Source organism: Pristiophorus japonicus, chromosome 7 (genome assembly GCF_044704955.1).
Source record: "Pristiophorus japonicus isolate sPriJap1 chromosome 7, sPriJap1.hap1, whole genome shotgun sequence".
Lineage (NCBI taxonomy): Eukaryota > Metazoa > Chordata > Chondrichthyes > Pristiophoridae > Pristiophorus > Pristiophorus japonicus.
The window spans coordinates 226980918-227004236 of NC_091983.1; the positions used below are offsets into that span (position 1 = coordinate 226980918).

General features: G+C 49.0%; 1 protein-coding gene across 1 annotated transcript in view; it reads left to right on the top strand.

The window, feature by feature from the left end:
* The first annotated feature begins 2688 nt into the window (after positions 1–2688).
* The window catches only part of LOC139266679 (equilibrative nucleobase transporter 1-like), an 84205-nt gene continuing 63574 nt past the window's right edge, over positions 2689–23319 (top strand). The window contains exons 1-3 of the mRNA XM_070884269.1: positions 2689–2878; positions 11367–11499; positions 16560–16606. Of these exons, the coding sequence (XP_070740370.1) occupies positions 2689–2878; positions 11367–11499; positions 16560–16606 (370 nt within the window). The remainder of the gene's footprint in view (positions 2879–11366; positions 11500–16559; positions 16607–23319) is intronic.

Consider the following 23319-nt stretch of genomic DNA (forward strand, 5'->3'; position numbering starts at 1 on the left):
TTGGAGGCCATTGGGCTGCACGCATATGTGTGCAGCCCAAGTATAAAAGGCCAGTCATTTTGTATATTATTCATTTTGGGCCTTACTAAAGCAGAGCCAAGGACATACCTCTTGGAGTTAAACAGTACTCAGACTAACAGTTATTGCATACACAACAATTATTATCTACCATAATTTCTTCTTATCTCACCACATTTATTTTTGTTTTGATTTTGAGCGCTGTATAATTTGCATTTTAGATTTTACGGAAGTAGTCAGCAAATTATAGATGAATGAGGAAGAGTTTTCCGCAAGTGTAACAAAATATTTACAGCACAGAAAATAGCCATTGGGCCCAACAGGTCTATGCCAGTGTTTATGCTCCACACGGGCCTTCTCCCACCACACTTCATCTCACCCCGTCAACTTATCCTTCAATTGCTTTCTCACACTTGTGATTATCCAGCTTCCTCTTTTTGTATCTCACCTCAATCATGAGTTCCTCATTCTCACCCCTCCCTGGGTAAAATTGAGAATCACTGAACAGGATTCTCCGCATTCCTTTCGGAGTGTAACCAACGTCTGACGTCTCACGAGGGTGGGACAATACTGGGAGGGTCAGTACTGAGTGAGTGCTGTCCTGTCGGAGGCTCAGTAGTGAGGGAACGCTGTACTTCGGAGGGTCAGTACTGAAGGAGCATTGCCCTGTCGGAAGGTCAGTACTGATCGAGCGCTGCCGTGTCGGAGGGTCAGTACTGAGGGAGCTCTTCCCCGTCAGAGGGTCATTACTGAGGGAGCACTGCACTATCGGAGGGTCAGTACTGAGGGAGTGCTGCACTGTTGTAGGGTCAGTACTGAGGGAGTGCTGCACTTTCGGAGGGTAGGTACTGAGGGAGCACTGCACTGTTGCAGGGTCAGTACTGAGGGAACGCTGCACTATCGGAGGGTCATTACTGAGGGAGCACTGCACTGTTGTAGGGTCAGCACTGAGGGACGCTGCACTGTTGTAGGGTCAGTACTGAGCGAGCGCTGCACTGTTGTAGGGTCAGTACTGAGGGAGCACTGCACTGTTGTAGGTTCAGTACTGAGGGGTGCTGCACTGTTGTAGGGTCAGTACTGAGGGACGCTGCACTGTTGTAGGGTCAGTACTGAGGGGTGCTGCACTGTTGTAGGGTCAGTACTGAGGGACGCTGAACTGTTGTAGGGTCAGTACTGAGGGAGCAGTGCATTGTTGTAGGGTCAGTACTGAGCAAGCGCTGCACTGTTGTGGGGTCAGTACTGAGGGAGCAGTGCATTGTTGTAGGATCATTACTGAGCAAGCGCTGCACTGTTGTGGGGTCAGTACTGAGGGAGCAGTGCATTGTTGTAGGGTCAGTACTGAGGGACGCTGCACTGTTGTAGGGTCAGTACTGAGGGAGCACTGCACTGTTGTAGGGTCAGTACTGAGGGAGCACTGTACTGTTGTAGGGTCAGTACTGAGGGATGCTGCACTTTTGTAGGGTCAGTACTGAGGGAGCACTGCACTGTTGGAGTTTCAGTACTGAGTGAGCACTGCACTGTTGTGGGATCAGTACTGAGGGAGCACTGCACTGTCAGAGGGTCATTACTGAGGGAGCACTGCACTGTTGTAGGGTCAGTACTGAGGGATGCTGCATTGTTGTAGGGTTAGTACTGAGGGAGCACTGCACTGTTGTAGGGTCAGTACTGAGGGAGCACTGCATTGTTGTAGGGTCAGTACTGAGCAAGTGCTGCACTGTTGTAGGGTCAGTACTGAGGGAGCACTGCACTGTTGTAGGTTCAGTACTGAGGGACGCTGCACTGTCAGAGGGTCAGTACTGAGGGAGCACTGTACTGTTGTAGGGTCAGTACTGAGGGACGCTGCACTGTTGTGGGATCAGTACTGAGCGAGCACTGCACTGTTGTGGGATCAGTACTGAGGGAGCACTGCACTGTTGTAGGGTCAGTACTGAGAGAGCACTGCACTGTCAGAGGGTCAGTACTGAGCGAGCACTGCACTGTTGTGGGATCACTACTGAGCGAGGACTGCACTGTTGTAGGGTCACTACTGAGGGACGCTGCACTGTTGTGGGATCAGTACTGAGGGAGCACTGCACTGTTGTAGGGTCAGTACTGAGGGAGCACTGCACTGTCAGAGGGTCAGTACTGAGGGAGCACTGCACTGTTGTAGGGTCAGTACTGAGGGACGCTGCACTGTTGTAGGGTCAGTACTGAGGGAGCACTGCACTGTTGTAGGGTCAGTACTGAGGGAGCACTGCACTGTCAGAGGGTCAGTACTGAGGGAGCACTGCACTGTAGGATACGCTGTCTTTCGTGATTTTAAACCAAAGTTCCATCTATCCCCTTGGGAGGACATAATAGAACCTATGGCCATTATTGGAAGAAGATCAGGGAATGAGGTTTCTCCCGTGTCCTGGGACCCAATATTTATCCCTTAACCAACATCAATATAAACAGATTATCTGGTCATTGATCACATTGCTGTTTGTGGGTTCTTGCTGTGTGCAAATTGGCTGCGGCGTTTCCTTCATTACAACAATGACTACACTTCAAAAATAGGTCATTGACTGTACAGCGATTGGGATGTCCTGAGGTGGTGAAAGGCACTGTAGAAATGGGAGCTCTTTCTTTCAGGCACTGGATCAGGAACCTCCCAGGTTATAAAAGGGCATTTTACAAGACTCGGGGTCAATGGCACCGTTGAATATGAAGGGCAAGCGGTATTTGACCTTTGCCACCGGGCTCTTCGAGTGCATCAGCTTCACGGGCGTGATCTTCGGCTGGGCTTCCCTCATCTTCGTACTGAAGAAGGAGGAATATTTCTCCGACCTCTGTGTCCCATTGCACAACTCCAGCGACCCCGGCGCGAGGAATGGCACCAGTGAGTATCTGCGGGATGAGGGAAGGGAGGGGGTAGGGGAAAGAGGGAGAGAGAGTGACTGAGTTTGGAATGGCACCAGTAAGTGTCCGAAGGGAGGGAGATAGAGGGACAGAAAGAGAGAGGGACAGAGAGAGAGGGACAGAGAGAGAGGGCAACAGAGAGAGAGAGTGACAGAGAACGAGAGAGAGAGACAGAGAGAGAGAGAAAGGGGTGACAGAGAGAGAGGGACAGAGAGAGAGGAGGAGAGAGAGTGAGCGAGAGGGACAGAGAGAGTGAGGGAGGGAGAGGGCCAGAGAGAGACAAACAGAGAGACAGAGAGAGAGAGAGAGACACAGAGAGAGAGAGAGAGGGAAACAGAGAGAGAGAGAGAGAGAGAGAAATGGGTGACAGAGAGAGGGACAGAGAGAGAGTGAGGGAGAGAGAGAGACACAGAGAGAGAGAAAGAGAGAGAGAGAGAGAGGGACAGAGAGAGAGAGAAAGTGGTGACAGAGAGAGAGGGACAGAGAACGAGAGGAACAGAGAGAAAGAGCGAGCGGGACAGAGAGAGAGACAGAAAGACAGAGAAAGAGAGAGAGAGGGACAGAGAATGAGAGAGGGACAGAGAGAGAGAGAGTAAGGAGTGACAGAGAGAGAGGGACAGAGAGAGAGCGCGAAAGAGAGTGATGGAGGGAGAGGGACAGAGAGAGAGAGAAACAGAGAGAGAGGGGGAGAGAGAGTGAGGGAGAGGGACAAAGAGAGAGACAGAGAAAAAGAGAGAGAGACAGAGAAAGAGAGAGAGAGAAAGAGAGAGACAGGGGTGACAGAGAGGGACAGAGAGAGAGAGGAACAGAGAGAGCGAGGGAGAGGGACAAAGAGAGAGACAGAGAGAGAGAGAAACTGAGAGAGAGAAAGGGATGACAGATCGAGAGAGGGACAGTGAAAAAGAGTGACAGGGAGAGAGGGACAGAGCAAACTATGTCGGTATGAGGGGTGACTTGGCTAAGGTAGATTGGGAAACTACATTAACAGGTATGATGGTAGACCAGCAATGGCTAGCATTTAAAGATCTAATACATCATTTACAACAAATATACATTCCTTTAAGACACAAAAACCTCACAGGAAAACTGGTCAAACGTGGCTAACAAGAGATGTTAAAACTAGTATTAGATCGAATGAAGAGCTTATAATGGTGCCAAAAAGACTAATAAGCCTGAGGATTAGGAGGATTTTAGAATTCAGCAAAGAAGGACCAAGAAATTGATCTGGAAAGAGAAAAAGAATATGGGAGTAAATTAGGAAGAGACATAAAAACAGATCGTAACCATTTCTATAGAGGTATGTAAATAGGAAGAGATAAGTAAAGAGAATGACATAGGTAGAAAAAGGGGTGAGGTCCTGCAGGCAGAGTTTTGGGAGCTAGGAGAAAGATTAAAAAGCAAGATCTCAAAGGTAGCAATCTCCGTGTTACTCCCGGAGCCACGTGCTAGTGAGTACAGAAATAGGAGGATGGAGAAGATGAATACGTGGCTGGAGAGATGGTACATGCGGGAGGGCTTTAGATTCCTGAGGCATTGGGACTGTTTCTGGGGGAGGTGGGACCTGTACAAGCCGGACAGGTTGCTCCTCAATATACCCATGACCAATATCCTCGCGGGAGGTTTTGCTATTCTTATTGTGGAGGATTTAAATTAGCTTGGCAGGGGGATGGGAACTGGAGAATAGATTCAGTGGGAAGAGAAGTAAAGCTGGAATTGGGCAGCAGAGTAGTAGAAGTAGAAAGTGAATTTGGAAGATAGATGAAACAAGGGCTGGAAAATAGACAAAAGGGTAGTTTGGCAATACTAAATGTGATATACTTCAATGTAAGGAGTATAGGAAATAAGGCAGATGAGCTGAGAGCACAGATTGACACTTGGCAGTATGATATTATAGCTATTACTGAGACGTGGCTGACAGAAGGATAGGTATGGCAGCTGAACTTTCCTGGTTACAGGATTTTCAGACAGGATAGAGAGGGGGGTAAAACAGGAGCGGGTGTCACAGTATTGATTAAAGAAACAATCACATCTGTGAGAAGGGATGATATGTTAGAGGAGTCATCAAACAAGGCCATATGGGTTGAATTAAAGAATAAAAAAGGGGCGATCACAATATTGGGAGTGTACTATAGACCCCCAAGCAGTCAGAGTGAGATAGAAGAACAAATATGTGGGCAAATTGCTGCAAAGTGCAAAATCTTTCGAGCTGTAATAGTGGGGGATTTCAACTATGCCCATATTAACTTGGAAAAAGGTAGTGTGAATGGTACAGAAGGTGCGGAATTCCTAAAATGCATTCAGGAAAAATTATTTTGCCAGTACATAACAAACCCAACAAGGAAGGGTCAGTTCTGTACTTAGTTTTGGGGAATGAAGAGAGGCAGGTGGAAGGGGTATCAGTGGGAGAGCATTTTGGTGCTAGTGACCATAATTCAGTAAGATTTAGGGTAGTTATGGAAAAGGAAAAAGGGGGACCAGTGAAAAAAGTTCTCAACTGGGGAAAAGCCAATTTTGCTGAGCTGAGATGGGATTGGGCCAAAATGGACTGGAACTGGCTACTTGATGGGAAATCAGTGTCAGAGCAGTGGGAGTCATTCAAGGAGGAGATCCTGAGGGTACAGAGCAAGTATGTTCCACTAATAAAAGGGTGGGGCTAACAAATCTAGAGCCCTCTGATGTCGGGGGACATATCGAGTAAGATAAAAAAAAAGGGAAGCTTATGACAGATACGGAGAACTCAACACTGCAGAAACTCTAGCGGAGTATAAGAATTAAAAAAGATATCAGGAAGTCAGAGAGAGAGAATGAAAGAATGTTGGCAGTAAAATCAGGGAAAAGCCAAAGATGTTTTATAGATATATTAAGAGCAAGAGAATAACTAGAGAAAGAGTGGGGCCTCTTAGAGACCGTCAATGAAATCTGTGTGTAGAGGCAGAAGATGTCGGTAAGATATATAATGAATACTTTGCATCTGTGCAGCAGCTCAGAGTGGGAAAACCGAGTTTGGTGAGTGGGAGAGTCTCAAGGGTTTGGAGGCTGGTGGCAATTGCTAGTCGCCTCTCAGTAAGATTAACAGTTAAATATTTAGCATTCTTTCAGGCTGAGGTAGAGACAAACTAGCTAGCTAGCTCTCCAGTAGTTTGCTAAATAGCCAGTTAGTTAAAACTAGTTAAAACCGTTTTTTGAGCAGCTGACCAGTGGTGACTCATCTGAGCCACAAGCAATTTAAAAATCGAGGGCACGTGCTGTTAGCTCGGAGTGCAGCAGCTCAGAGTGGGAAAACAGGGTTTGGTAAGTGGGAGAGTCTGGTGAAGTGGGGGCGGGAGGTTTTGCTTTGCCTTGTTTTTCCTAACTTTTTCCGCAGAGCGGCGACGTACCTGAGCCGGAGCAGACCGAGGCCCGAGGGTGGGAATAAAAGTCACAGCAGACATAGAAACATAGAAAAATAGGTGCAGGAGGAGGCCATTCGGCCCTTCGAGCCTGCACCACCATTCAATGAGATCATGGCTGATCATTCACCTCAGTACCCCTTTCCTGCTTTCTCTCCCTATCCCTTGGTCCCCTTAGCTGTAAGAGCCAAATCTAACTCCCTCTTGAATATATCCAATGAACTGACATCAACAACTCTCTGCAATAAAGAATTCCACAGGTTAACAACTCTCCGAGTGAAGAAGCTTCTCCTCATCTCAGTCCTAAATGGCTTACCCCTTATCCTTAGACTGTGTCCCCTGGTTCTGGACTTCCCCAACATTGGGAACATTCTTAGTGCATCTAATCTGTCCAGTCCCATCAATTTTAAATGTTTCTATGAGATCCCCTCTCATTCTTCTAAACTCCAGTGAATACAGGCCCCGACGATCCAGTCTCCCTTCATATGTCAGTTCTGCCATCCTGGGAATTAGTCTGGTGAACCTTTGCTGCACTCCTTCAATAGCAAGAATGTCCTTCCTCGGGGTTAGGAGACCAAAACTGAACACAATATTCTAGGTGAGGTCTAACCAAGGCCCTGTATAACTGCAGTAAGACCTCCCTTCTCCTATACTCAAATCTCCTAGCTATGAAGGCCAACATACCATTTGCCTTCTTCACCGCTTGCTGTACCTGCATGCCAACTTTCTATGACTGATATACCATGACACCCAGGTCTCGTTGCACCTCCCCTTTTTCGAATCCACCGCCATTCAGATAATATTCTGCCTTCGTGTTTTTGCCACCAAAGTGCATAACCTCACATTTATCCACATTATACTGCATCTGCCATGCATTTGCCTAATCACCTAACCTGTCCAAGTCACCCTGCAGCCTCTGAGCATCCTCCTCACAGCTCTCACCACCACCCAGCTTAGAGTCATCTGCAAACGTGGAGATATGATACTCAATTCCTTCATCGAAATAATTAATGTATATTGTAAATAGCTGGGGTCACAGCACTGAGCCCTGCAGCACCCCATTAGTCACTGCCTGCCATTCTGAAAAGGACCCATTTATCCTGACTCTCTGCTTCCTGTCTGCCAACCAGTTCTCTATCCACATCTGTACATTACCCCCAATACCATCTGCTTTAATTTTGCACATCAATCTCTTGTGTGGGACCTTGTCAAAAGCCTTTGAAAGTCCAAATACACCACATCCATTGGTTCTCCCTTGTCCACTCTACTAGTTACATCCTCAAAAAATTCCAGAAGATTTGTCTAGCATGATTTCCCTTTTACAAATCCATGCTGACTTGGACCGATCCTGTCACTGCTTTCCAAATGCGCTGCTATTTCTTCTTTAATAATTGATTCCATCATTTTCCCCACTACTGATGTCAGTCTAACTGGTGTATAATTCCCCGTTTTCTCTCTCCCTCCTTTTTTAAAAAGTGGTGTTACATTAGCTACCCTCCAGTCCATGGGAACTGATCCAGAGTCGATAGACTGTTGGAAAATGATTACAAGTGCATCCACTATTTCTAGGGCTACTTCCTTAAGTACTCTGGGATGCAGATTACCAGGCCCTGGGGATTTTTCAGCCTTCAATCCCATCAATTTTGCTAACACAATTTCCAGCCTAATAAGGATTTTCTTCAGTTCCTCCTTCTGACTAGACCCTCGGTCCCCTAGTATTTCCGAAAGGTTATTTGTGTCTTCCTTCGTGAAGACAGAAGCAAAGTATTTGTTCAACTGGTCTGCCATTTCTTTGTTCCCCATTATAAATTCAGCTGATTCTGACTGCAAGGGACCTACGGTTGTCTTCACTAATCTTGATCTCTTCATATATCTATAGAAGCTTTTGCAATTAGTTTTTATGTTCCCAGCAAGGTTCCTCTCATACTCTCTTTTCCCCCTCCTGATTAAAGCCTTTGTCCTCCTCTGCTGAATTTTAAATTCCTTGTGGTCCTCAGGTTTGCTGCTTTATATAGCCAATTTATATGCCTCTTTCTTGGATTTAACACGATCCTTCATTTCCCTTGTTAGCCATGGTTGAGCCAGCTTCCCCATTTTAATTTTACTCCAGACAACGATGTTCAATTGTTGAAGTTCATCCATGTGATCTTTAAATGTTTGACATTGCCTATCCACCGTCAATCCTTGAAATATAATTCGCCAGTCTATTCTAGCCAATTCACGTCTCATACCATCGAAGTTACCTTTCCTTAAGTTCAGAACCCTCGTCTCTGAATTAACTGTGTCACTCTCCATCTTAATAAAGAATTCTGCCATATTATGGTCACTCTTCCCCAAGGGGCCTCGCACAAGAAGATTACTAATTAGTCCTTTCTCATTACACATCACCCATCTAGGATGGCCAGCCCTCCAGTTGGTTCGTCGACATATTGGTCTAGAAAACCATCCCTAATACACTCCAGGAAATCCTCCTCACCGTATTGCTACCAGTTTGGTCAGCTCCACCCATACAGATTCCACATCATCCAAGCTAATGCTCTTCCTTACTATTGCGTTAATTTCCTCTTTAACCAGCAATGCTACCCCACCTCCTTTTCCTTTCTGTCTATCGTTCCTGAATGTTGAATACCCCTGGATGTTGAGCTCCCAGCCTTGGTCACCCTGGAGCCATGTCTCCATGATACCAATTATATCATATTCGTTTTTAACACACTTTACTGCCTGCGCAGTTAATTCCTCCACCTTATTACAAATACGTCTCGCATTGAGGCACAGAGCCTTCAGGCTTGTCCTTTTAACACACTTTGCCCCTTTAAAATTTTGCTGCAATGTGGCCCTTTTTGATTTTTGCCTTAGGTTTCTCTGCCCTCCACTTTTTCTTTTACTTTTCTTCTTTCTATCTTTTGCTTCTGCCCCCATTCTATTTCCCTCTGTCTCCCTGCCTAGTTTCCCATCCCCCTGCCATATTAGTTTAACCCCTCCCCAACAGCACTAGCAAACACTCCCCCTAGGACATTGGTTCCGGTCCTGCCCAGGTGCAGACCGTCCGGTTTGTACAGGTCTCACCACCCGCAGAACCGGTTCCAATGTCCCAGGAATTTAAATCCTTCCCTTCTGCACCATTCCTGAGCTATCCTGCGATTTATCTCAGCTATCCTGCAATTCCTACTCTGACTAGCATGTGGCACTGGTAGCAATCCTGAGATTACTACCTTTGAGGTCCCACTTTTTAAACTAGCTCCTTAAAATCAGCTTGTAGGCCCTCATCCAGTTTTTTACCTATATCTTTGGTACCTATATGCAGCACGACAACTGGCTGTTCACCCTCCCTCTCGAAAATGCCCTGCAGCCGTTCTGAGACATCCTTGACCCTTGCACTCGGGAGGCAACATACCATCAGCATACAGCCAGTGTGATCTCCTGAACTAGTTTTGATCACCTGGTTGGATCGGAGATGAATTTTCCCAGATTTTTCCGCAATTGGCCTGGGTTTTTTTCTGGTTAATGACTCTCCCAGGAGATCGCATGGCTCCGGGTGAGGAGAACCCTGTATGTGACATCACAGGTAATGCAGGTAAGTGATTAGTAGTGATTGTGGGCTAAGTTTTTCTTTTAAATTAATATATAGCATATAACTAAATACTAAAAACTAACCTTTACTTGTTTAACTAATTTGATAAACTATATAGGGTAAATACTTGATTAACGCAAAACTAATTAATTCAATAAAATAATGGGAAAACAGGAGATGTGTTGTTGCTGCAATATGTGTGAGGTTCGAGAAGTTTTGGTCGAGGGCGACTACATCTGCGGTAAGTGTCTGCGGCTCCAGGTTGAGGAGCTGGAGTCCGAGCTGCAGCCATTGCGAGACATGAGAGAGGGAGAAAGTTACTTGGACCTGTTGCTCCAGGAGGCAGCCACACCCTCTAGATTAAATACTTTAGAATTGACACATGGTCAGGGACTGGAGCATGTGACTGCGAGTGAAGCAGGTAAGGGGATCCAGGAGGTAGTATTGCAGGAGCCTCAGTCCCTGCACTTGTCCAATAGATTTTAGGTTCTTGCAAAACTTGTGGATAAGTGTGCAGACTGCGGGGTGGACAAGCAGACTGAACAAAGTACCGTGGTGCAGAAAGCCATTCAAGTGCGGGGAGTAAAGAGGCAGATGGTTGTATTGGGGATAGTATAGTTCGGGAGATAGATCGGGTTCTCTGCAGCCGAGAGTGTGCATCCCGAAGGCGATGTTGCCTACCTGGTGCCAGGGTAAAGGACATCTCCTCCGGGCCGGAGGAGAACTTGGAGTGGGAGGGGGAGCATCCAGTTGCCGTGGTACATGTAGGTACCAATGACATAGGTAGAACTAAGAAAGAGGTTCTGCTGAGAGAGTTTGAACATCGAGGGACGAAATTGAAAAGCAAAACCACAAAGGTAGTAATCACTGCATTATTTACTGAGCCACGAGCAAATTGGCATAGGGTCAATAGGAGAGGCAGTATTGAGGGAGCACCGCACTGTTGGAGGGCCAGTACTGTGGGAGTGCCACATTGTTGGAGGGGCATTACTGAGGGAGTGCCACACTGTCAGAGGGGCAGTACTGAGGGAGTGCGACACTGTCAGAGGGACAATACTGCAGGACAGCCACACTGTTGGAGGGGCAGTTCTGAGGGAAGGCCACACTGTCGGAAAGTCATTACTGAGGGAACACCAGACTGTTGGAGGGTCCGTCTTTCATATGAGACATTAAACCAAGGCCCCAGTCTGCCCTCTTAGTGGAAGAAAAGTTCCCACAGCCACTATTGGAAGAAGAGCAGGGGCAGTTCTGCCCAAGGTATAGGGACAATATTTATCCCACAACCAATATCACAAAAAAACAGATGATCCGGTCATTAATCACGTTTCTGTTTGTGTGGGCTTGCTGTGTGAAAATTGGCTGCCATGTTTTCTACATTGCAACAGTAACTACACTTCAAAAGGACTTCAGTTGGGACGTCTTGAGTTGGTGAAAGGCGCTGCAGAAATCGATGCTCTTTCTCTCTGTCTGTCTCACTCACTTTCTCGTCCTTTCTTTCTCTCTCTCAGTGGACTGCGATCGGCAGGATGAGCGCTTCACCCTCATCTTCACCCTCGCCTCCTGCACCATCAGCTTTGTGGCCTTCCCCAGTGGTTTACTGTTTGACCACTTTGGTACCATGGTAACCCATGTCCTGGCCATGTAAGTACTTGTCCTCTTCTGGGCTTTTGGGTTGTTAGAGGTTGATATGACTTGACACAGTCAGTAGAAGAGAAACAATTAAGACAGAAAGAGAATCATGATAGAGGTAGAGTAAGAGAGAGATGTGTAATATTGAATAAGAAGGTTAGAGTGAAGAACCATCACCATAAATGGTTAAAGTGGTTACCAGGAATATTAAAGATATATGGTCCTCGCACATATTTGATGATGGAAATGTTAGGTTTGTTCATATTGAAGGAGCTGAAAGTTGAAATGATTCGATTATTTCTGATGAGTCAGATAGTCTTGTTATAAGTAGAGTACCAATAGCAAATCCTACCTCTGATGTACTAGAAACAAGTCCAAGAGAAAGTCAGAATTTAAGTCTGAGTCAGGCAGGCAGACAGTCTGAAGTTGTACAGAGTTCAAATGTAGATCAAGGGCATCTCTTGAAGAAAAACTCTCCTCAGGCTCAGCCTAGAATGAGTCTAACTGCAACACCAAGTTTGGAGAACGAAGGTATCCTCATTGAAACAGAAACCCCTGGTTAAGTTTGGTTTGTAAATATGGTAAACTAAGTCCATGGGGCTGAAATTGCTCCTTTCCTTTCGGCCTTTTAACACCGGAAAGTGGCGGCCACACTGCGGAGTGCAATGGCCGCTGACTTTTCGTGTAATGGCCGCCATTATCACAATTCCACTTCTGTGCTATCCCGGTGGTGACCCGCTCCCCCCCACTGCTCCGCTGTTGCCGATCCGTGCTAAGTACATCATCACAGTGTGTACCGTCGATCTACTCCCCGCCCCGCCCCCATCAACGGCGAAATTCTGCCGTGAAAACTTACGGCCCGCCCGGTGGTTCCAAAGCAAGCTTTTTTGTGGTGGTCCAGTGAGGCTGAGGCCTTCTGTAATGGTGGCACATCTCCCCTTAAAGGGGAGATCCTACTGCTGCTGCCGCCATGTTTTTTATTTTGTCGGACGACTGCCATGTCGGCCCGACAATTATTCCTCCAGGTTCGGCCGGGCCACCAACAGACAGCCTGGCACCCCCTCTTCAGTGCCAGGCCGCTGGTCCTGCAGAAACCCAACCTAGAGGCCCGGTGGACCGAAGTTTAAAGATCGCGCAGGCTCTCACCTTCAAGTGAAGGGGAGAGCCGTGGTGATGTGGCATTGTGCTGACCTCATCACCGGGACCACTCCACAGCTCCCCCCCCGCCAACTTCCCCCCTCTAGTCTTGTCACCGCCGCATATCCGCCCCCATTAAGTGCGACTTCCGGATCCGAGTGAAAAAAACAAAGAGCAGAATTTTGCTCAAGAGGCGACCTCACTCACCATGGCAGTAAAAACCATAGAAACGTGCTGTGTATGGAATATTTCGGGCGGGGGGACATTTTGGCCCGAATATCTTTGATGTGTATAACCATGCAAGTTATGTATGATGATTATTTTGTTATGATTAATTACTCATTAAGGGGGGAGAAGTATAATGTAGCTCCCCCTAGTGGACTACTGTGTAAATACAACTGCTGATGTATATTATAAAAGCATCATGTTCTTGTAGTCTGTGTGTTTGTGATGTCACAAAGAAGATATCAGAGGTACAGAGGAGGTTTACCGGGAATGAGGAACTTCAGTCATGTGGAGAGATTGAAGAAACTGGGGTTGTTCTCTTTCGAGCAGAGAAAATTGAAGAGAGACCAAATCGAGATACAGTTTGATTGCTATTTTGATTTGTTGTCAGTGTAAACTCTGAGAATAGTTCCCAGAATAAATCCAAAAAACATTGTGTGCATTTATTGGAGCAATTTATGACTGAACTATATACTTTCACCACCTCAGCATGTCCCAAAACACTTTAAAACCAATGAAGTTCTTTTAAATTGTAGTCACTGTTCTAATGTAGGAAACGTGGCAGTCAATTTATGCACAGCAAGCTCCCACAGAGAGAAATGCAATATGACCGGACACCAACTGTATTTTTAGTAATGTGCGTGAGGGATAAATATTGGCCACAGGATTCCGGGGATAATTGCCCTGTTCTTCCAGTACCAGCTGTGTGAACTTTTATGTCCACCTCGGAGGGCGGAAGGGACATTGGTTTAGCTTTTCATTTGAAAGAGGGCATCTCTAACAGTGCAGCTCTTCCTCAGTACTTCCACTCCCACAGTGCAGCGCTCGCTCAGTACTGCCCCTCCCACAGTACAGCACTCCTTCAGGACTGCCCCTCCTACTGTGCAACACTCCCTCAGTGCAGCACTCCCTCAGTACTGCCCCTCCCACAGTGCAGTGAACCCTCAGTACTGCCCCTCCCACAGTGCAGCGAACCCTCAGTACTGCCCCTCCCACCGTGAAGCGAACCCTCAGTACTGCCCCTCCCACCGTGCAGCGAACCCTCAGTACTGCCCCTCCCACCGTGCAGCGAACCCTCAGTACTGCCCCTCCCACAGTGCAGCGAACCCTCAGTACTGCCCCTCCCACAGTGCAGCACTCCCTCAGTACTGCCTCTCCCATAGTGCAGCACTCCCTCAGTACTGACCCTCCCACAGTGCAGCACTCCCTCAGTACTGCCCCTCCCACAGTGCAGCACTCCCTCAGTACTGCCCCTCCCACAGTGCAGCACTCCCTCAGTACTGCCCCTCCCACAGTGCAGCACTCCCTCAGTACTGCCCCTCCCACAGTGCAGCACTCCCTCAGTACTGCCCCTCCCACAGTGCAGCACTCCCTCAGTACTGCCTCTCCCACAGTGCAGCACTCCCTCAGTACTGCCCCTCCCACAGTGCAGCACTCCCTCAGTACTGCCCCTCCCACAGTGCAGCACTGCCTCAGTACTGCCTCTCCCACAGTGCAGCACTCCCTCAGTACTGCCCCTCTCACAGTGCAGCACTCCCTCAGTACTGCCCCTCTCAGAAACGTAGAAACATAGAAAATAGGTGCAGGAGTAGGCCCTTCGGCCGTTCTAGCCTGCACCGCCATTCAATGAGTTCATGGCTGAACATGCAACTTCAGTACCCCATTCCTGCTTTCTCGCCATACCCCTTGATTCCCCTCGTAGTAAGGACTATATCGAACTCCTTTTTGAATATATTTAGTGAATTGGCCTCAACAACTTTCTGTGGTAGAGAATTCCTAAGGTTCACCACTCTCTGGGTGAAGAAGTTTCTCCTCATCTCGGTCCTAAATGGCTTACCCCTTATCCTGAGACTGTGAGCCCTGGTTCTGGTCTTCCCCAACATTGGGAACATTGTTCCTGCATCTAACCTGTCTAAACCCGTCAGAATTTTAAACGTTTCTATGAGATCCCCTCTCATTCTTCTGAACTCCAGTGAATACAAGCCCAGTTGATCCAGTCGTTCTTGATAGGTCAGATCCGTCATCCCGGGAATCAGTCTGGTGAACCTTTGCTGCACTCCCTCAATAGCAAGAATGTCCTTCCTCAAGTTAGGAGACCAAAACCGTACACAAAAGGCCCTTACAACTGTAGCAACACCTCCCTGCCCCTGTACTCAAATCCCCTCGCTATGAAGGCCAACATGCCATTTGCTTTCTTAACCACCTGCTGTACCTGCATGCCAACCTTCAATGACTGATGTACCATGACACCCAGGTCTCATTGCACCTCTCCTTAGCCTAATCTGTCACTATTCAGATAATAGTCTGTCTCTCACAGTGCAGCACTCCCTCAGTACGGCCCCTCCCACAGTGCAGTGCTCCCTCATACGGCCCCTCCCACAGTGCAGTGCTCCCTCAGTATGGCCCCTCCCACAGTGCAGCACTCCCTCAGTATGGCCCCTTCCACTGTGCGGTGCTCCCTCAGTACGGCCCCTCCCACAGTGCGGTGCTCCCTCAGTAAGGCCCCTCCCACAGTGCGGTGCTCCCTCAGTACTGGCACTGGGACAATGACGATAGGTTTAGAGAGGGCACAGGAGACAATGGGATAAGGGAGAGCATTTTCAGTGGGAGGGTCAGTGTCCTGGGGCTAAGATTGATCAACATCAATAAAAAAAGCTGATCATTATTTGTACATATGTAAACCCGTAAATACCTTGTTTAACCACCGGAGGGCTCATCCCCTGGAGTCCCAAAGGATCCCACAATCCCTTGGGAGCACCTGTACATAAGGAGGCCTCACACGCTGTAGAGGCACTCTGGAGACCTGTAATAAAGGACTGCGGTCACACCTTACTTTGAGCTCACAGTATCTGGTCAGACTCTTTATTCAATACATAACAATTATCACATTGCTCTTTGTGGGAGCTTGCTGTGCACAAATTGGCTGCCATGTTTCCTACATTACAATAGTGGCTGCACTTTAAAAAGCACTTATAGAATCATAGACTGATACAGCACAGAAGGAGGTCATTTGGCCCATGCTGCCTGTGCTTTGAAAGAGTTGCACGATTAGACCCACTTCCCTGCTCTTTCCCCAGAGTCCTTCAAGTATTGATCCAATTCCTTTTTGAAAATTGTTGTATCTGCTTCCACTGTCCTCAGGCAGTGCATTCCAGATTATAACAACTCGTTGCTTAATTTTTTCCCTCATGTTGCCTCTGGTTCTATCACCAATGACCTTAAATCTGTGTCCTCTGGTTCCTGACCCACCTTCCACTGGAAACAGTTCCTCCTTATTTATTCGATCAAAACCGGTCATCATTTTGAACATCTGTATCAATTATCCTTTTAACCTTCTCTTCTCGAAGGAGAACAACCCTAGGTTCTCCAGTCTCTCCAAATAACAGAAGTCTCTCATCCCTGGTACCATTCTGGTAAATCCCCCCTGCGCCCTCTAGTGCCTTGACATCCTTCCTAAAGTGCGGTGCCCAGAATTGAACACAAGGCTCCAGTTGAGGCCTAACCAGTGGTTTATGAAGGATTTAGCAATAACTTCTTGCTTTTGTACTCTGGGTCTGTTTATCAAGTACTTCATTGGCTGTGAAGCGCTTTGGGTCATCCTGATGTGGTGAGAGACGTTGGATAACTGGGAGCTCATTCCTTTCAGGGGAAGGGGAGGTGAATGTGTGGACAAAGGAGTTCAAACTAAGCTCTGATTTTTATCTCCACAGATTCCTCCACACCACCGCGACTCTGATCATCGCCTTCTCCACTGCTGGTAAGTCTAGCCCCTCCCCCTGTCAGAACCCAGTGAGGTCCCACACATGGTCCTTCAATACCTGCATAGAATTACGTAGAATATACAGCACAGAAACAGGCCATTCGGCCCAATCAGTCCATGCCGGCTTTTGTGCTCCACTCCAGCCTCCTCCCATCCTTCCTCATCTAACTCTATCAGCATTGTAAAAGTTGGATAGAGTGAAGGATAGAGCACCAGTCCTTAGTTACTGACTCTTTTTCCATGTTGAGTTCAGTGTTTGATGGCTGGTTCCATCTGCCCAATAGAAAAGGGGAGGAGTCCCACATGGAGTAACCTCCACTGGGGAACCCCGCCTCCTCTGCGGGGGAAGATGGCCCACCAAGGCGTGTCCGGACAGCAGACGAGGAAGACAAAGTGGAGAGTGTGCAAGAGTAGCCCGTACAGGAAACCCCTCCGTGCAGAGTGGAAAAGCACGGCAGAGATCTCCAGGAGATGGCTCAAGCTGTGAGGCACCGGATCCCGAGGGAGGATTCGAGCCCTGGTGCCGATGAGAAAACATGGACAGGACCGCTCCATACACTTGAGCCTCCTCGACACGCCTCGTGGAGTCAGGGCTAAGTGCCTCTTTTAGCGTCTCGATGGCTTTGGCCATGGACCAGACACCGTGCCATGACATGCGTTGTGCCAACTCTTCATGGAACATCCAGCCCGCTCCTCCTTTATCCAATAGGCCCCTGACTCTGGTCACCTTGCCAGCCAGTGTCTTTCCCTCTGCCAGTCACGTGACACGCGGACGTGGAGGTACGGATTCCTGAGCAGCAGCTCCCGGAGTATAGCCATCACTCCTGACGGGGGAGAACTCCGGCTGGAGGTGACAGCTTTGCAGATCCTGATCATTACATGGTAAAAGACAGGCAGCTCCTGCAAGGAGGCCCAGCCACACCCCAGATTTATTGGCAATAGCTGAGTGCTATAATTGAGGCCATGCAGCTAGCGGAAGAAATACGTCGCCAGCGCACACGATCTGGGAGGATCCCTGACGTACAGATATCTCTACAGGGTCTGAAGACGGAAGATCGCAGCCTGGGTACACACCCACACCAGCGCCTGACCGCCCTCTCTAAGCAGGAGTCGGATAACCATGGCACAGACCCAATGCTTCCCTTTGATCCTGAAGAAGTCAACAAGCATCTTCTGAATCTTGGCGACTGATACGTCCTTACTACACAGTATAAATGCACACGAGGCCCATGCTTGAGAGAAGGTCAGTCTGTGACCTGCCCTTTATTCCTTAGCACTCAAGTGATGAAGGTGGGTGGAAGTTCGCCTTTTATACCTGAAGGTCCAGGTTAGGAGTGTCTCCCACCTCGTGGTCAGTGTTCTCACGGTGTACAACTTAGGTCAGTTTATACATGGGTTACAATGCTGGTTGAATACATGACATCACCTCCCCCCCCCCAAAGTCTTATTGGGATCGCAGGTTGAGTCTCTCTGGTGGTTTACGCTCCCTTGTAGAGTGCCTGAGTTGGGGCTCCGGTTGTTGGGCGCTGGCCTGAGTGTCTGCTGTTTGCAGTGCCTCAGGCCTGTCCGGACTGCCCACAGTGACTGGGCTCTCCTCCCTTTGGTTCCGGTGTTCGGTCACCTGTGGTGGAGTGAACTCTATATCGTGTTCTTCCTCTGCTTCTTCTGTGGGGCTGCTGAACCTCCTTTTTGTTTGATCCACATGTTTGCGGCAGATTTGTCCATTGGTAAGTTTAACTACCAGAATCCTATTTCCCTCTTTGGCAACCACAGTGCTTGCGAGCCATTTGGGCCCTGCAGCGTAGTTGAGGACAAAAACAGGATAATTTACATCAATACATCGCGCCCTCGCATTCCTGTCATGGTAGTGATATTGTGACTGGCGCCTGCTCTCGACAATTTCTTTCATGGTGGGGTGTATAAGGGATAATCGGGTTTTGAGCGTCCTTTTCATTAGTAGCTCTGCGGGTGGAACCCCTGTGAGCGAGTGTGGTCGGGTTCTATAGGCCAACAGGAGGCGTGATAAGCGGGTTTGTAGGTAATCCCCTTGGAATCTGAGCATCCCCTGTTTGATTATCTGCACTGCTCGTTCTGCCTGGCCGTTTCAGGCCGGCTTGAATGGTGCCGTTCTAACATGGTTAATTCCATTGCCTGCCAAGAAGTCCTGGAATTCAGTGCTTGTGAAGCATGGGCTATTGTCACTGACCAAGATGTCCGGTAGACCGTGGGCGGCAAACATTGCCCGTAGACTTTCGACCGTGGCAGAGGATGTGCTTGAATTTAAAATGTCACACTCGATCCTTTTGGAGTAGGCGTCTACTACAACCAAAAACATTTTCCCCATGAAAGGACCTGCGTAGTCCACATGGATGCGTGACCAAGGCTTGGCGGGCCATGGCCAGGGGCTAAGGGGGGCTTCCCTGGGCGCATGGCCCAGCTGGGCACATGTGTTGCAGCTGCGAATACAAAGTTCCAGATCTGCGTCTATCCCTGGCCACCAAACGTGTGACCTGACAATTGCCTTCATCGTGACAATGCCCGGGTGCCCATTGTGGAGTTCTCTGATGAACACCTCTCTGCCCATCTGGGGCATGACTACGTGGTTTCCCCACAGTAGGCAATCGGCCTGAATCGAGAGTTCATCCTTGCGCCTGTGAAATGGTTTAAATTTCTCAGGGCATGCCCTGTACGTGGCTGCCCAGTCCCCATTCAGGACACATTTCTTGACTAGAGACAATAGCGGGTCTCTATTTGTCCAGACTTTAATCTGACGGGCTGTCACGGGTGAGCCTTCGCTTCCGAAAGCTTCAACAGCCATGACCATCTCAGCACCATGCTCGGTAGCCCCCTCAGTAGTGGCTAGCGAGAGCCTGCTGAGTGCATCGGCGCAGTTTTTGGTGCCCGGTCTGTGCCGAATTGTGTAGTCATAGGCAGCTAACGTGAGTGCCCACCTCTGTATGCGGGCCGATGCGTTTGCATTTATGGCCTTGTTGTCGGCCAAAAGGGATGTTAGGGGTTTGTCATCTGTCTCCAGCTCAAATTTCCTGCCAAACAGGTACTGGTGCATTTTCTTTACCGAATATACACATGCGAGCGCCTCCTTTTCTACCATCCCGTAGCCCCTTTCTGCCTGGAACAGACTCCTGGAGGCATAAGCTACCGGCTGTAACTGACCCTTGGCATTGACATGCTGCAACACACACCCGACACCATAGGACGACGCATCGCACGTTAACACAAGTTTCTTATATGGGTCATATAGCGTTAACAGATTGTTGGAACATAACAAATTGCGTGCTCTATTAAAAGCTCTTTCCTGGCTGTCCCCCCAGACCCATTCGCGACCTTTGCGTAGGAGCACATGTAGCGGCTCTAGCAGCGTGCTCAATTTGGGAAGAAAGTTACCAAAATAGTTCAGGAGCCCCAGGAACGAACACAGCTCCGTCGTGTTACGGGGTCTGGGTGCTCTCTGGATCGCTTCCGTCTTGGATGCAGTAGGGCTGATCCCGTCTGCTGCTACTCTCATCCCCAGTAATTCTATCTCTGGAGCTAGGAAGGCGCACTTCGCCTTTTTCAGTCGCAGACCTACCAGATCCAGTCTGCGTAGCACCTCCTCCATGTTGTGGAGGTGTTCTTCAGTATCGTAACCCGTAATGAGGATGTCGTCCTGAAAAACCACCGTCCTTGGAATCGACTTGAGGAGGCTTTCCATATTTCATTGGAAGATCGCGGCGGCCGAGCGAATCCCGAAAGGACATCTGTTGTACTCAAACAACCCCTTGTGTGTCATGATGGTGGTCAGCTTCTTCGACTCACTCGCCAGCTCCTGGGTCATGTAAGCTGAGGTCAGGTCCAATTTTGAAAAAAGTTTGCCACCGGATAGCGTCGCAAAGAGGTCCTCCGCTCTCGGTAGCGGGTACTGGTCTTGGAGTGACACCCGATTGATGGTGGCCTTGTAATCGCCACATATCCTGACCGACCCATCCGCCTTGAGCACCCGCACAATTGGGCTCGCCCAGTCACTGAATTCGACTGGCGAGATGATGCCTTCCCTCAACAGGCGGTCCAATTCGCCTTCTATCTTTTCCCGCATCACGTACGGCACCACTCTGGCCTTGTGGTGTACTGGCCTGGCGTCCGGATTTATGTGAATCATTACCTTGGCCCCCATGAAAGTGCCAATGCCGGGTTGAAATAATGAGTCAAATTTGTCCAGGACCTGTGAGCATGATACTCGCTCCACAGAGGAAATTGCATTGACATCACCCCATTTCCAGTTCATGACAGCAAGCCAACTCCTCCCCAGTAGTGCGGGACCACCCCCTGGGACAATCCAGAGTGGCAACCTGTTCTCCGAATCTTTGTGGGTCACGACTACCATGGCGCTGCCCAGCACCGGAATGATCTGCTTTGTGTAAGTCCGTAGCTGTGCGTCAATCGGCAATAATTTTGGCCTCCTGGCCTTGGATGCCCACAACTTTTTGAACTGTTTGATACCCATCAGGGACTGGCTGGCACCCGTGTCTAACTCCATTGATACTGGGATGCCATTGAGGAGCACTTTCATCATTATCGGTGGCGTCCTGGTGTATGAACTGTATACGTACTCCACATGAACTCGCTGAACTTCAGCTTCCAGCGATTTCCCCCAGTGTCCATTTCTGCAATTTCTGCAGGTATTTTGCTCATCTCTGCAAACTCCGGCTGAATGTATGCCTCCACGCCTCCAGCATGAGTTGCGGTTTGAAACAAAAGGTCCCTTGCCAGTCGATCGTCCCTGACTGCCCCTGTTATTGTCCTTGAGTGCACCATTAACAGGTGTTGATGGCCCCATTACTGGCCGCATTGTCCCTTGTAATGGCGTGAATCGCTGTTCAGCTTCCCATTGTCTCTGTCGAACTCCCCCTCTGGGTTCGACTACATGTTGGGGCATGCCTGACTGCCCTTGTCTGCCTGGAGAACTGTGTGCTGCTTTAACAATGTTGAATCTCTGTCCCAACCATTCCTTAACACAGTATCTCTCGTCTGTTCTGCTAGTGGCCATGCTCGCGTGGTTTAAATCCTAGTTTCTTGTCGCCATTGATACGTCCTTACTACACAGTATAAATGCACACGAGGCCCATGCTTGAGAGAAGGTCAGTCTGTGACCTGTCCTTTATTCCTTAGCACTCAAGCGATGAAGGTGGGTGGAGCTTCCCCTTTTATACCTGAAGGTCCAGGTTAGGAATGTCTCCCACCTAGTGGTCAGTGTTCTCACGGTGTACAACTTAGGTCAGTTTATACATGGGTTACAATGCTGGTTGAATACATGACAGCAACAGATTCGGGGGAGGGGCGGGGGATGTATCAAAGTGACCAACCAGTACCACAACATAGCGGCCATCAGTTGGTTTATGACCAGCGCCCTACCCCTGTAGGACAGCACTTGGAGCAGTCCTGTCCAGCGCCCTCGGTGAGCAATGACTTTAGCCTCCAGCACTTGCCAGTTTGCCAGCCAGGCTTCCTCAGCAGGGCTAAGGTAAACTCCCAGGTTGAGGAGATGAGTTGTACTCCAGGTATAATTTCTGAGCTCCTCCCACCACTGACTGACCAGGAGTGCGGAACATTTCTCCCAGTTGATCCTCACAGAGGACGCGGCAGATTAGACCCGTTGGCACTCGCGCAACCTCCGCAAAACAACGGCATCCGTGACCATGAGGAGCACGTCAGCGACGTAAGCCGAGAGCACGACCTCCACGCCCGGCCCTTGGAGAGACCGTCCCGTAAACATCTTCCGCAAAAGATGCAGGAAAGTCTCCAGACAGAAAGCATGGAACTGGCCAGACAAGGGGCATTCCTGACGGTCCCATATCCCGAAGCCAAGGGTCGCCGTCAAAGACCCGCTGAATTTAATCAGACACTCCACGCAAGTCAGTTCGAGTTTAAAAAAATGTGTCCTGAATCTGAATGTGCGCATGAGCTGAATGTATCCTGAAGAGGCACTCGTGATCCATCCTGTTGAAAACTTTCTCCTGATCCAGGGAAAGGAATGCCACCGACAGACCAGTCCTCTGGGAATGGTGGACCAGGTCCCGAAACAGATGGATGCTGTTGTGGATGGTGCGGCCCTGAACTGTGCAGGACTGGTCGGGGTGGATCATTTGGGCCAGCATGGTGCCAAGGCAAGCAAAGACTTGTCGTTCATGCTGAGGAGGGAGACCAGGCGCCAGATCTTCAGTAGGGGCAGATTTTCCCTCTTGGGCAGCGGGATGATGACTGCCCTGCACTGAGAGAGGGATATCTCCCCGGCCTCCAGACTTTCCCCAGGACTCACAAGTCGTCGCCCACCCCCACCCCAGAACATCCCAGAACTCCACGGTCTGACCGTCCAGCCCTGGGGACTTTCCCCTCGAGAATGGACTGAGGGCACTGGCCAGCTCCCCCAGGCTTAGCGGGGCATCGAGCTGCTCGCCACCCTTCGGGCTGACCTTCAGCAGGTCCTCGCACAAAACAATGCGAGCAACCTCGATAGGACGGATCCGCAGAGAACAGAGCCCCATAGTAGATACGGGCCTCGGCACTGATGCCCTTCTGATACGAGGCGAGGGATCTGTCGCTGGCCAGTGGCCCCAAGAGCTGCTAACGGAACCCCTCCCTCTTTTTCCATTGAGTAGACGAAGGGCGCCCAATATTTATCCATCAACCAACATCACACTAAAAAAAACAGCAGA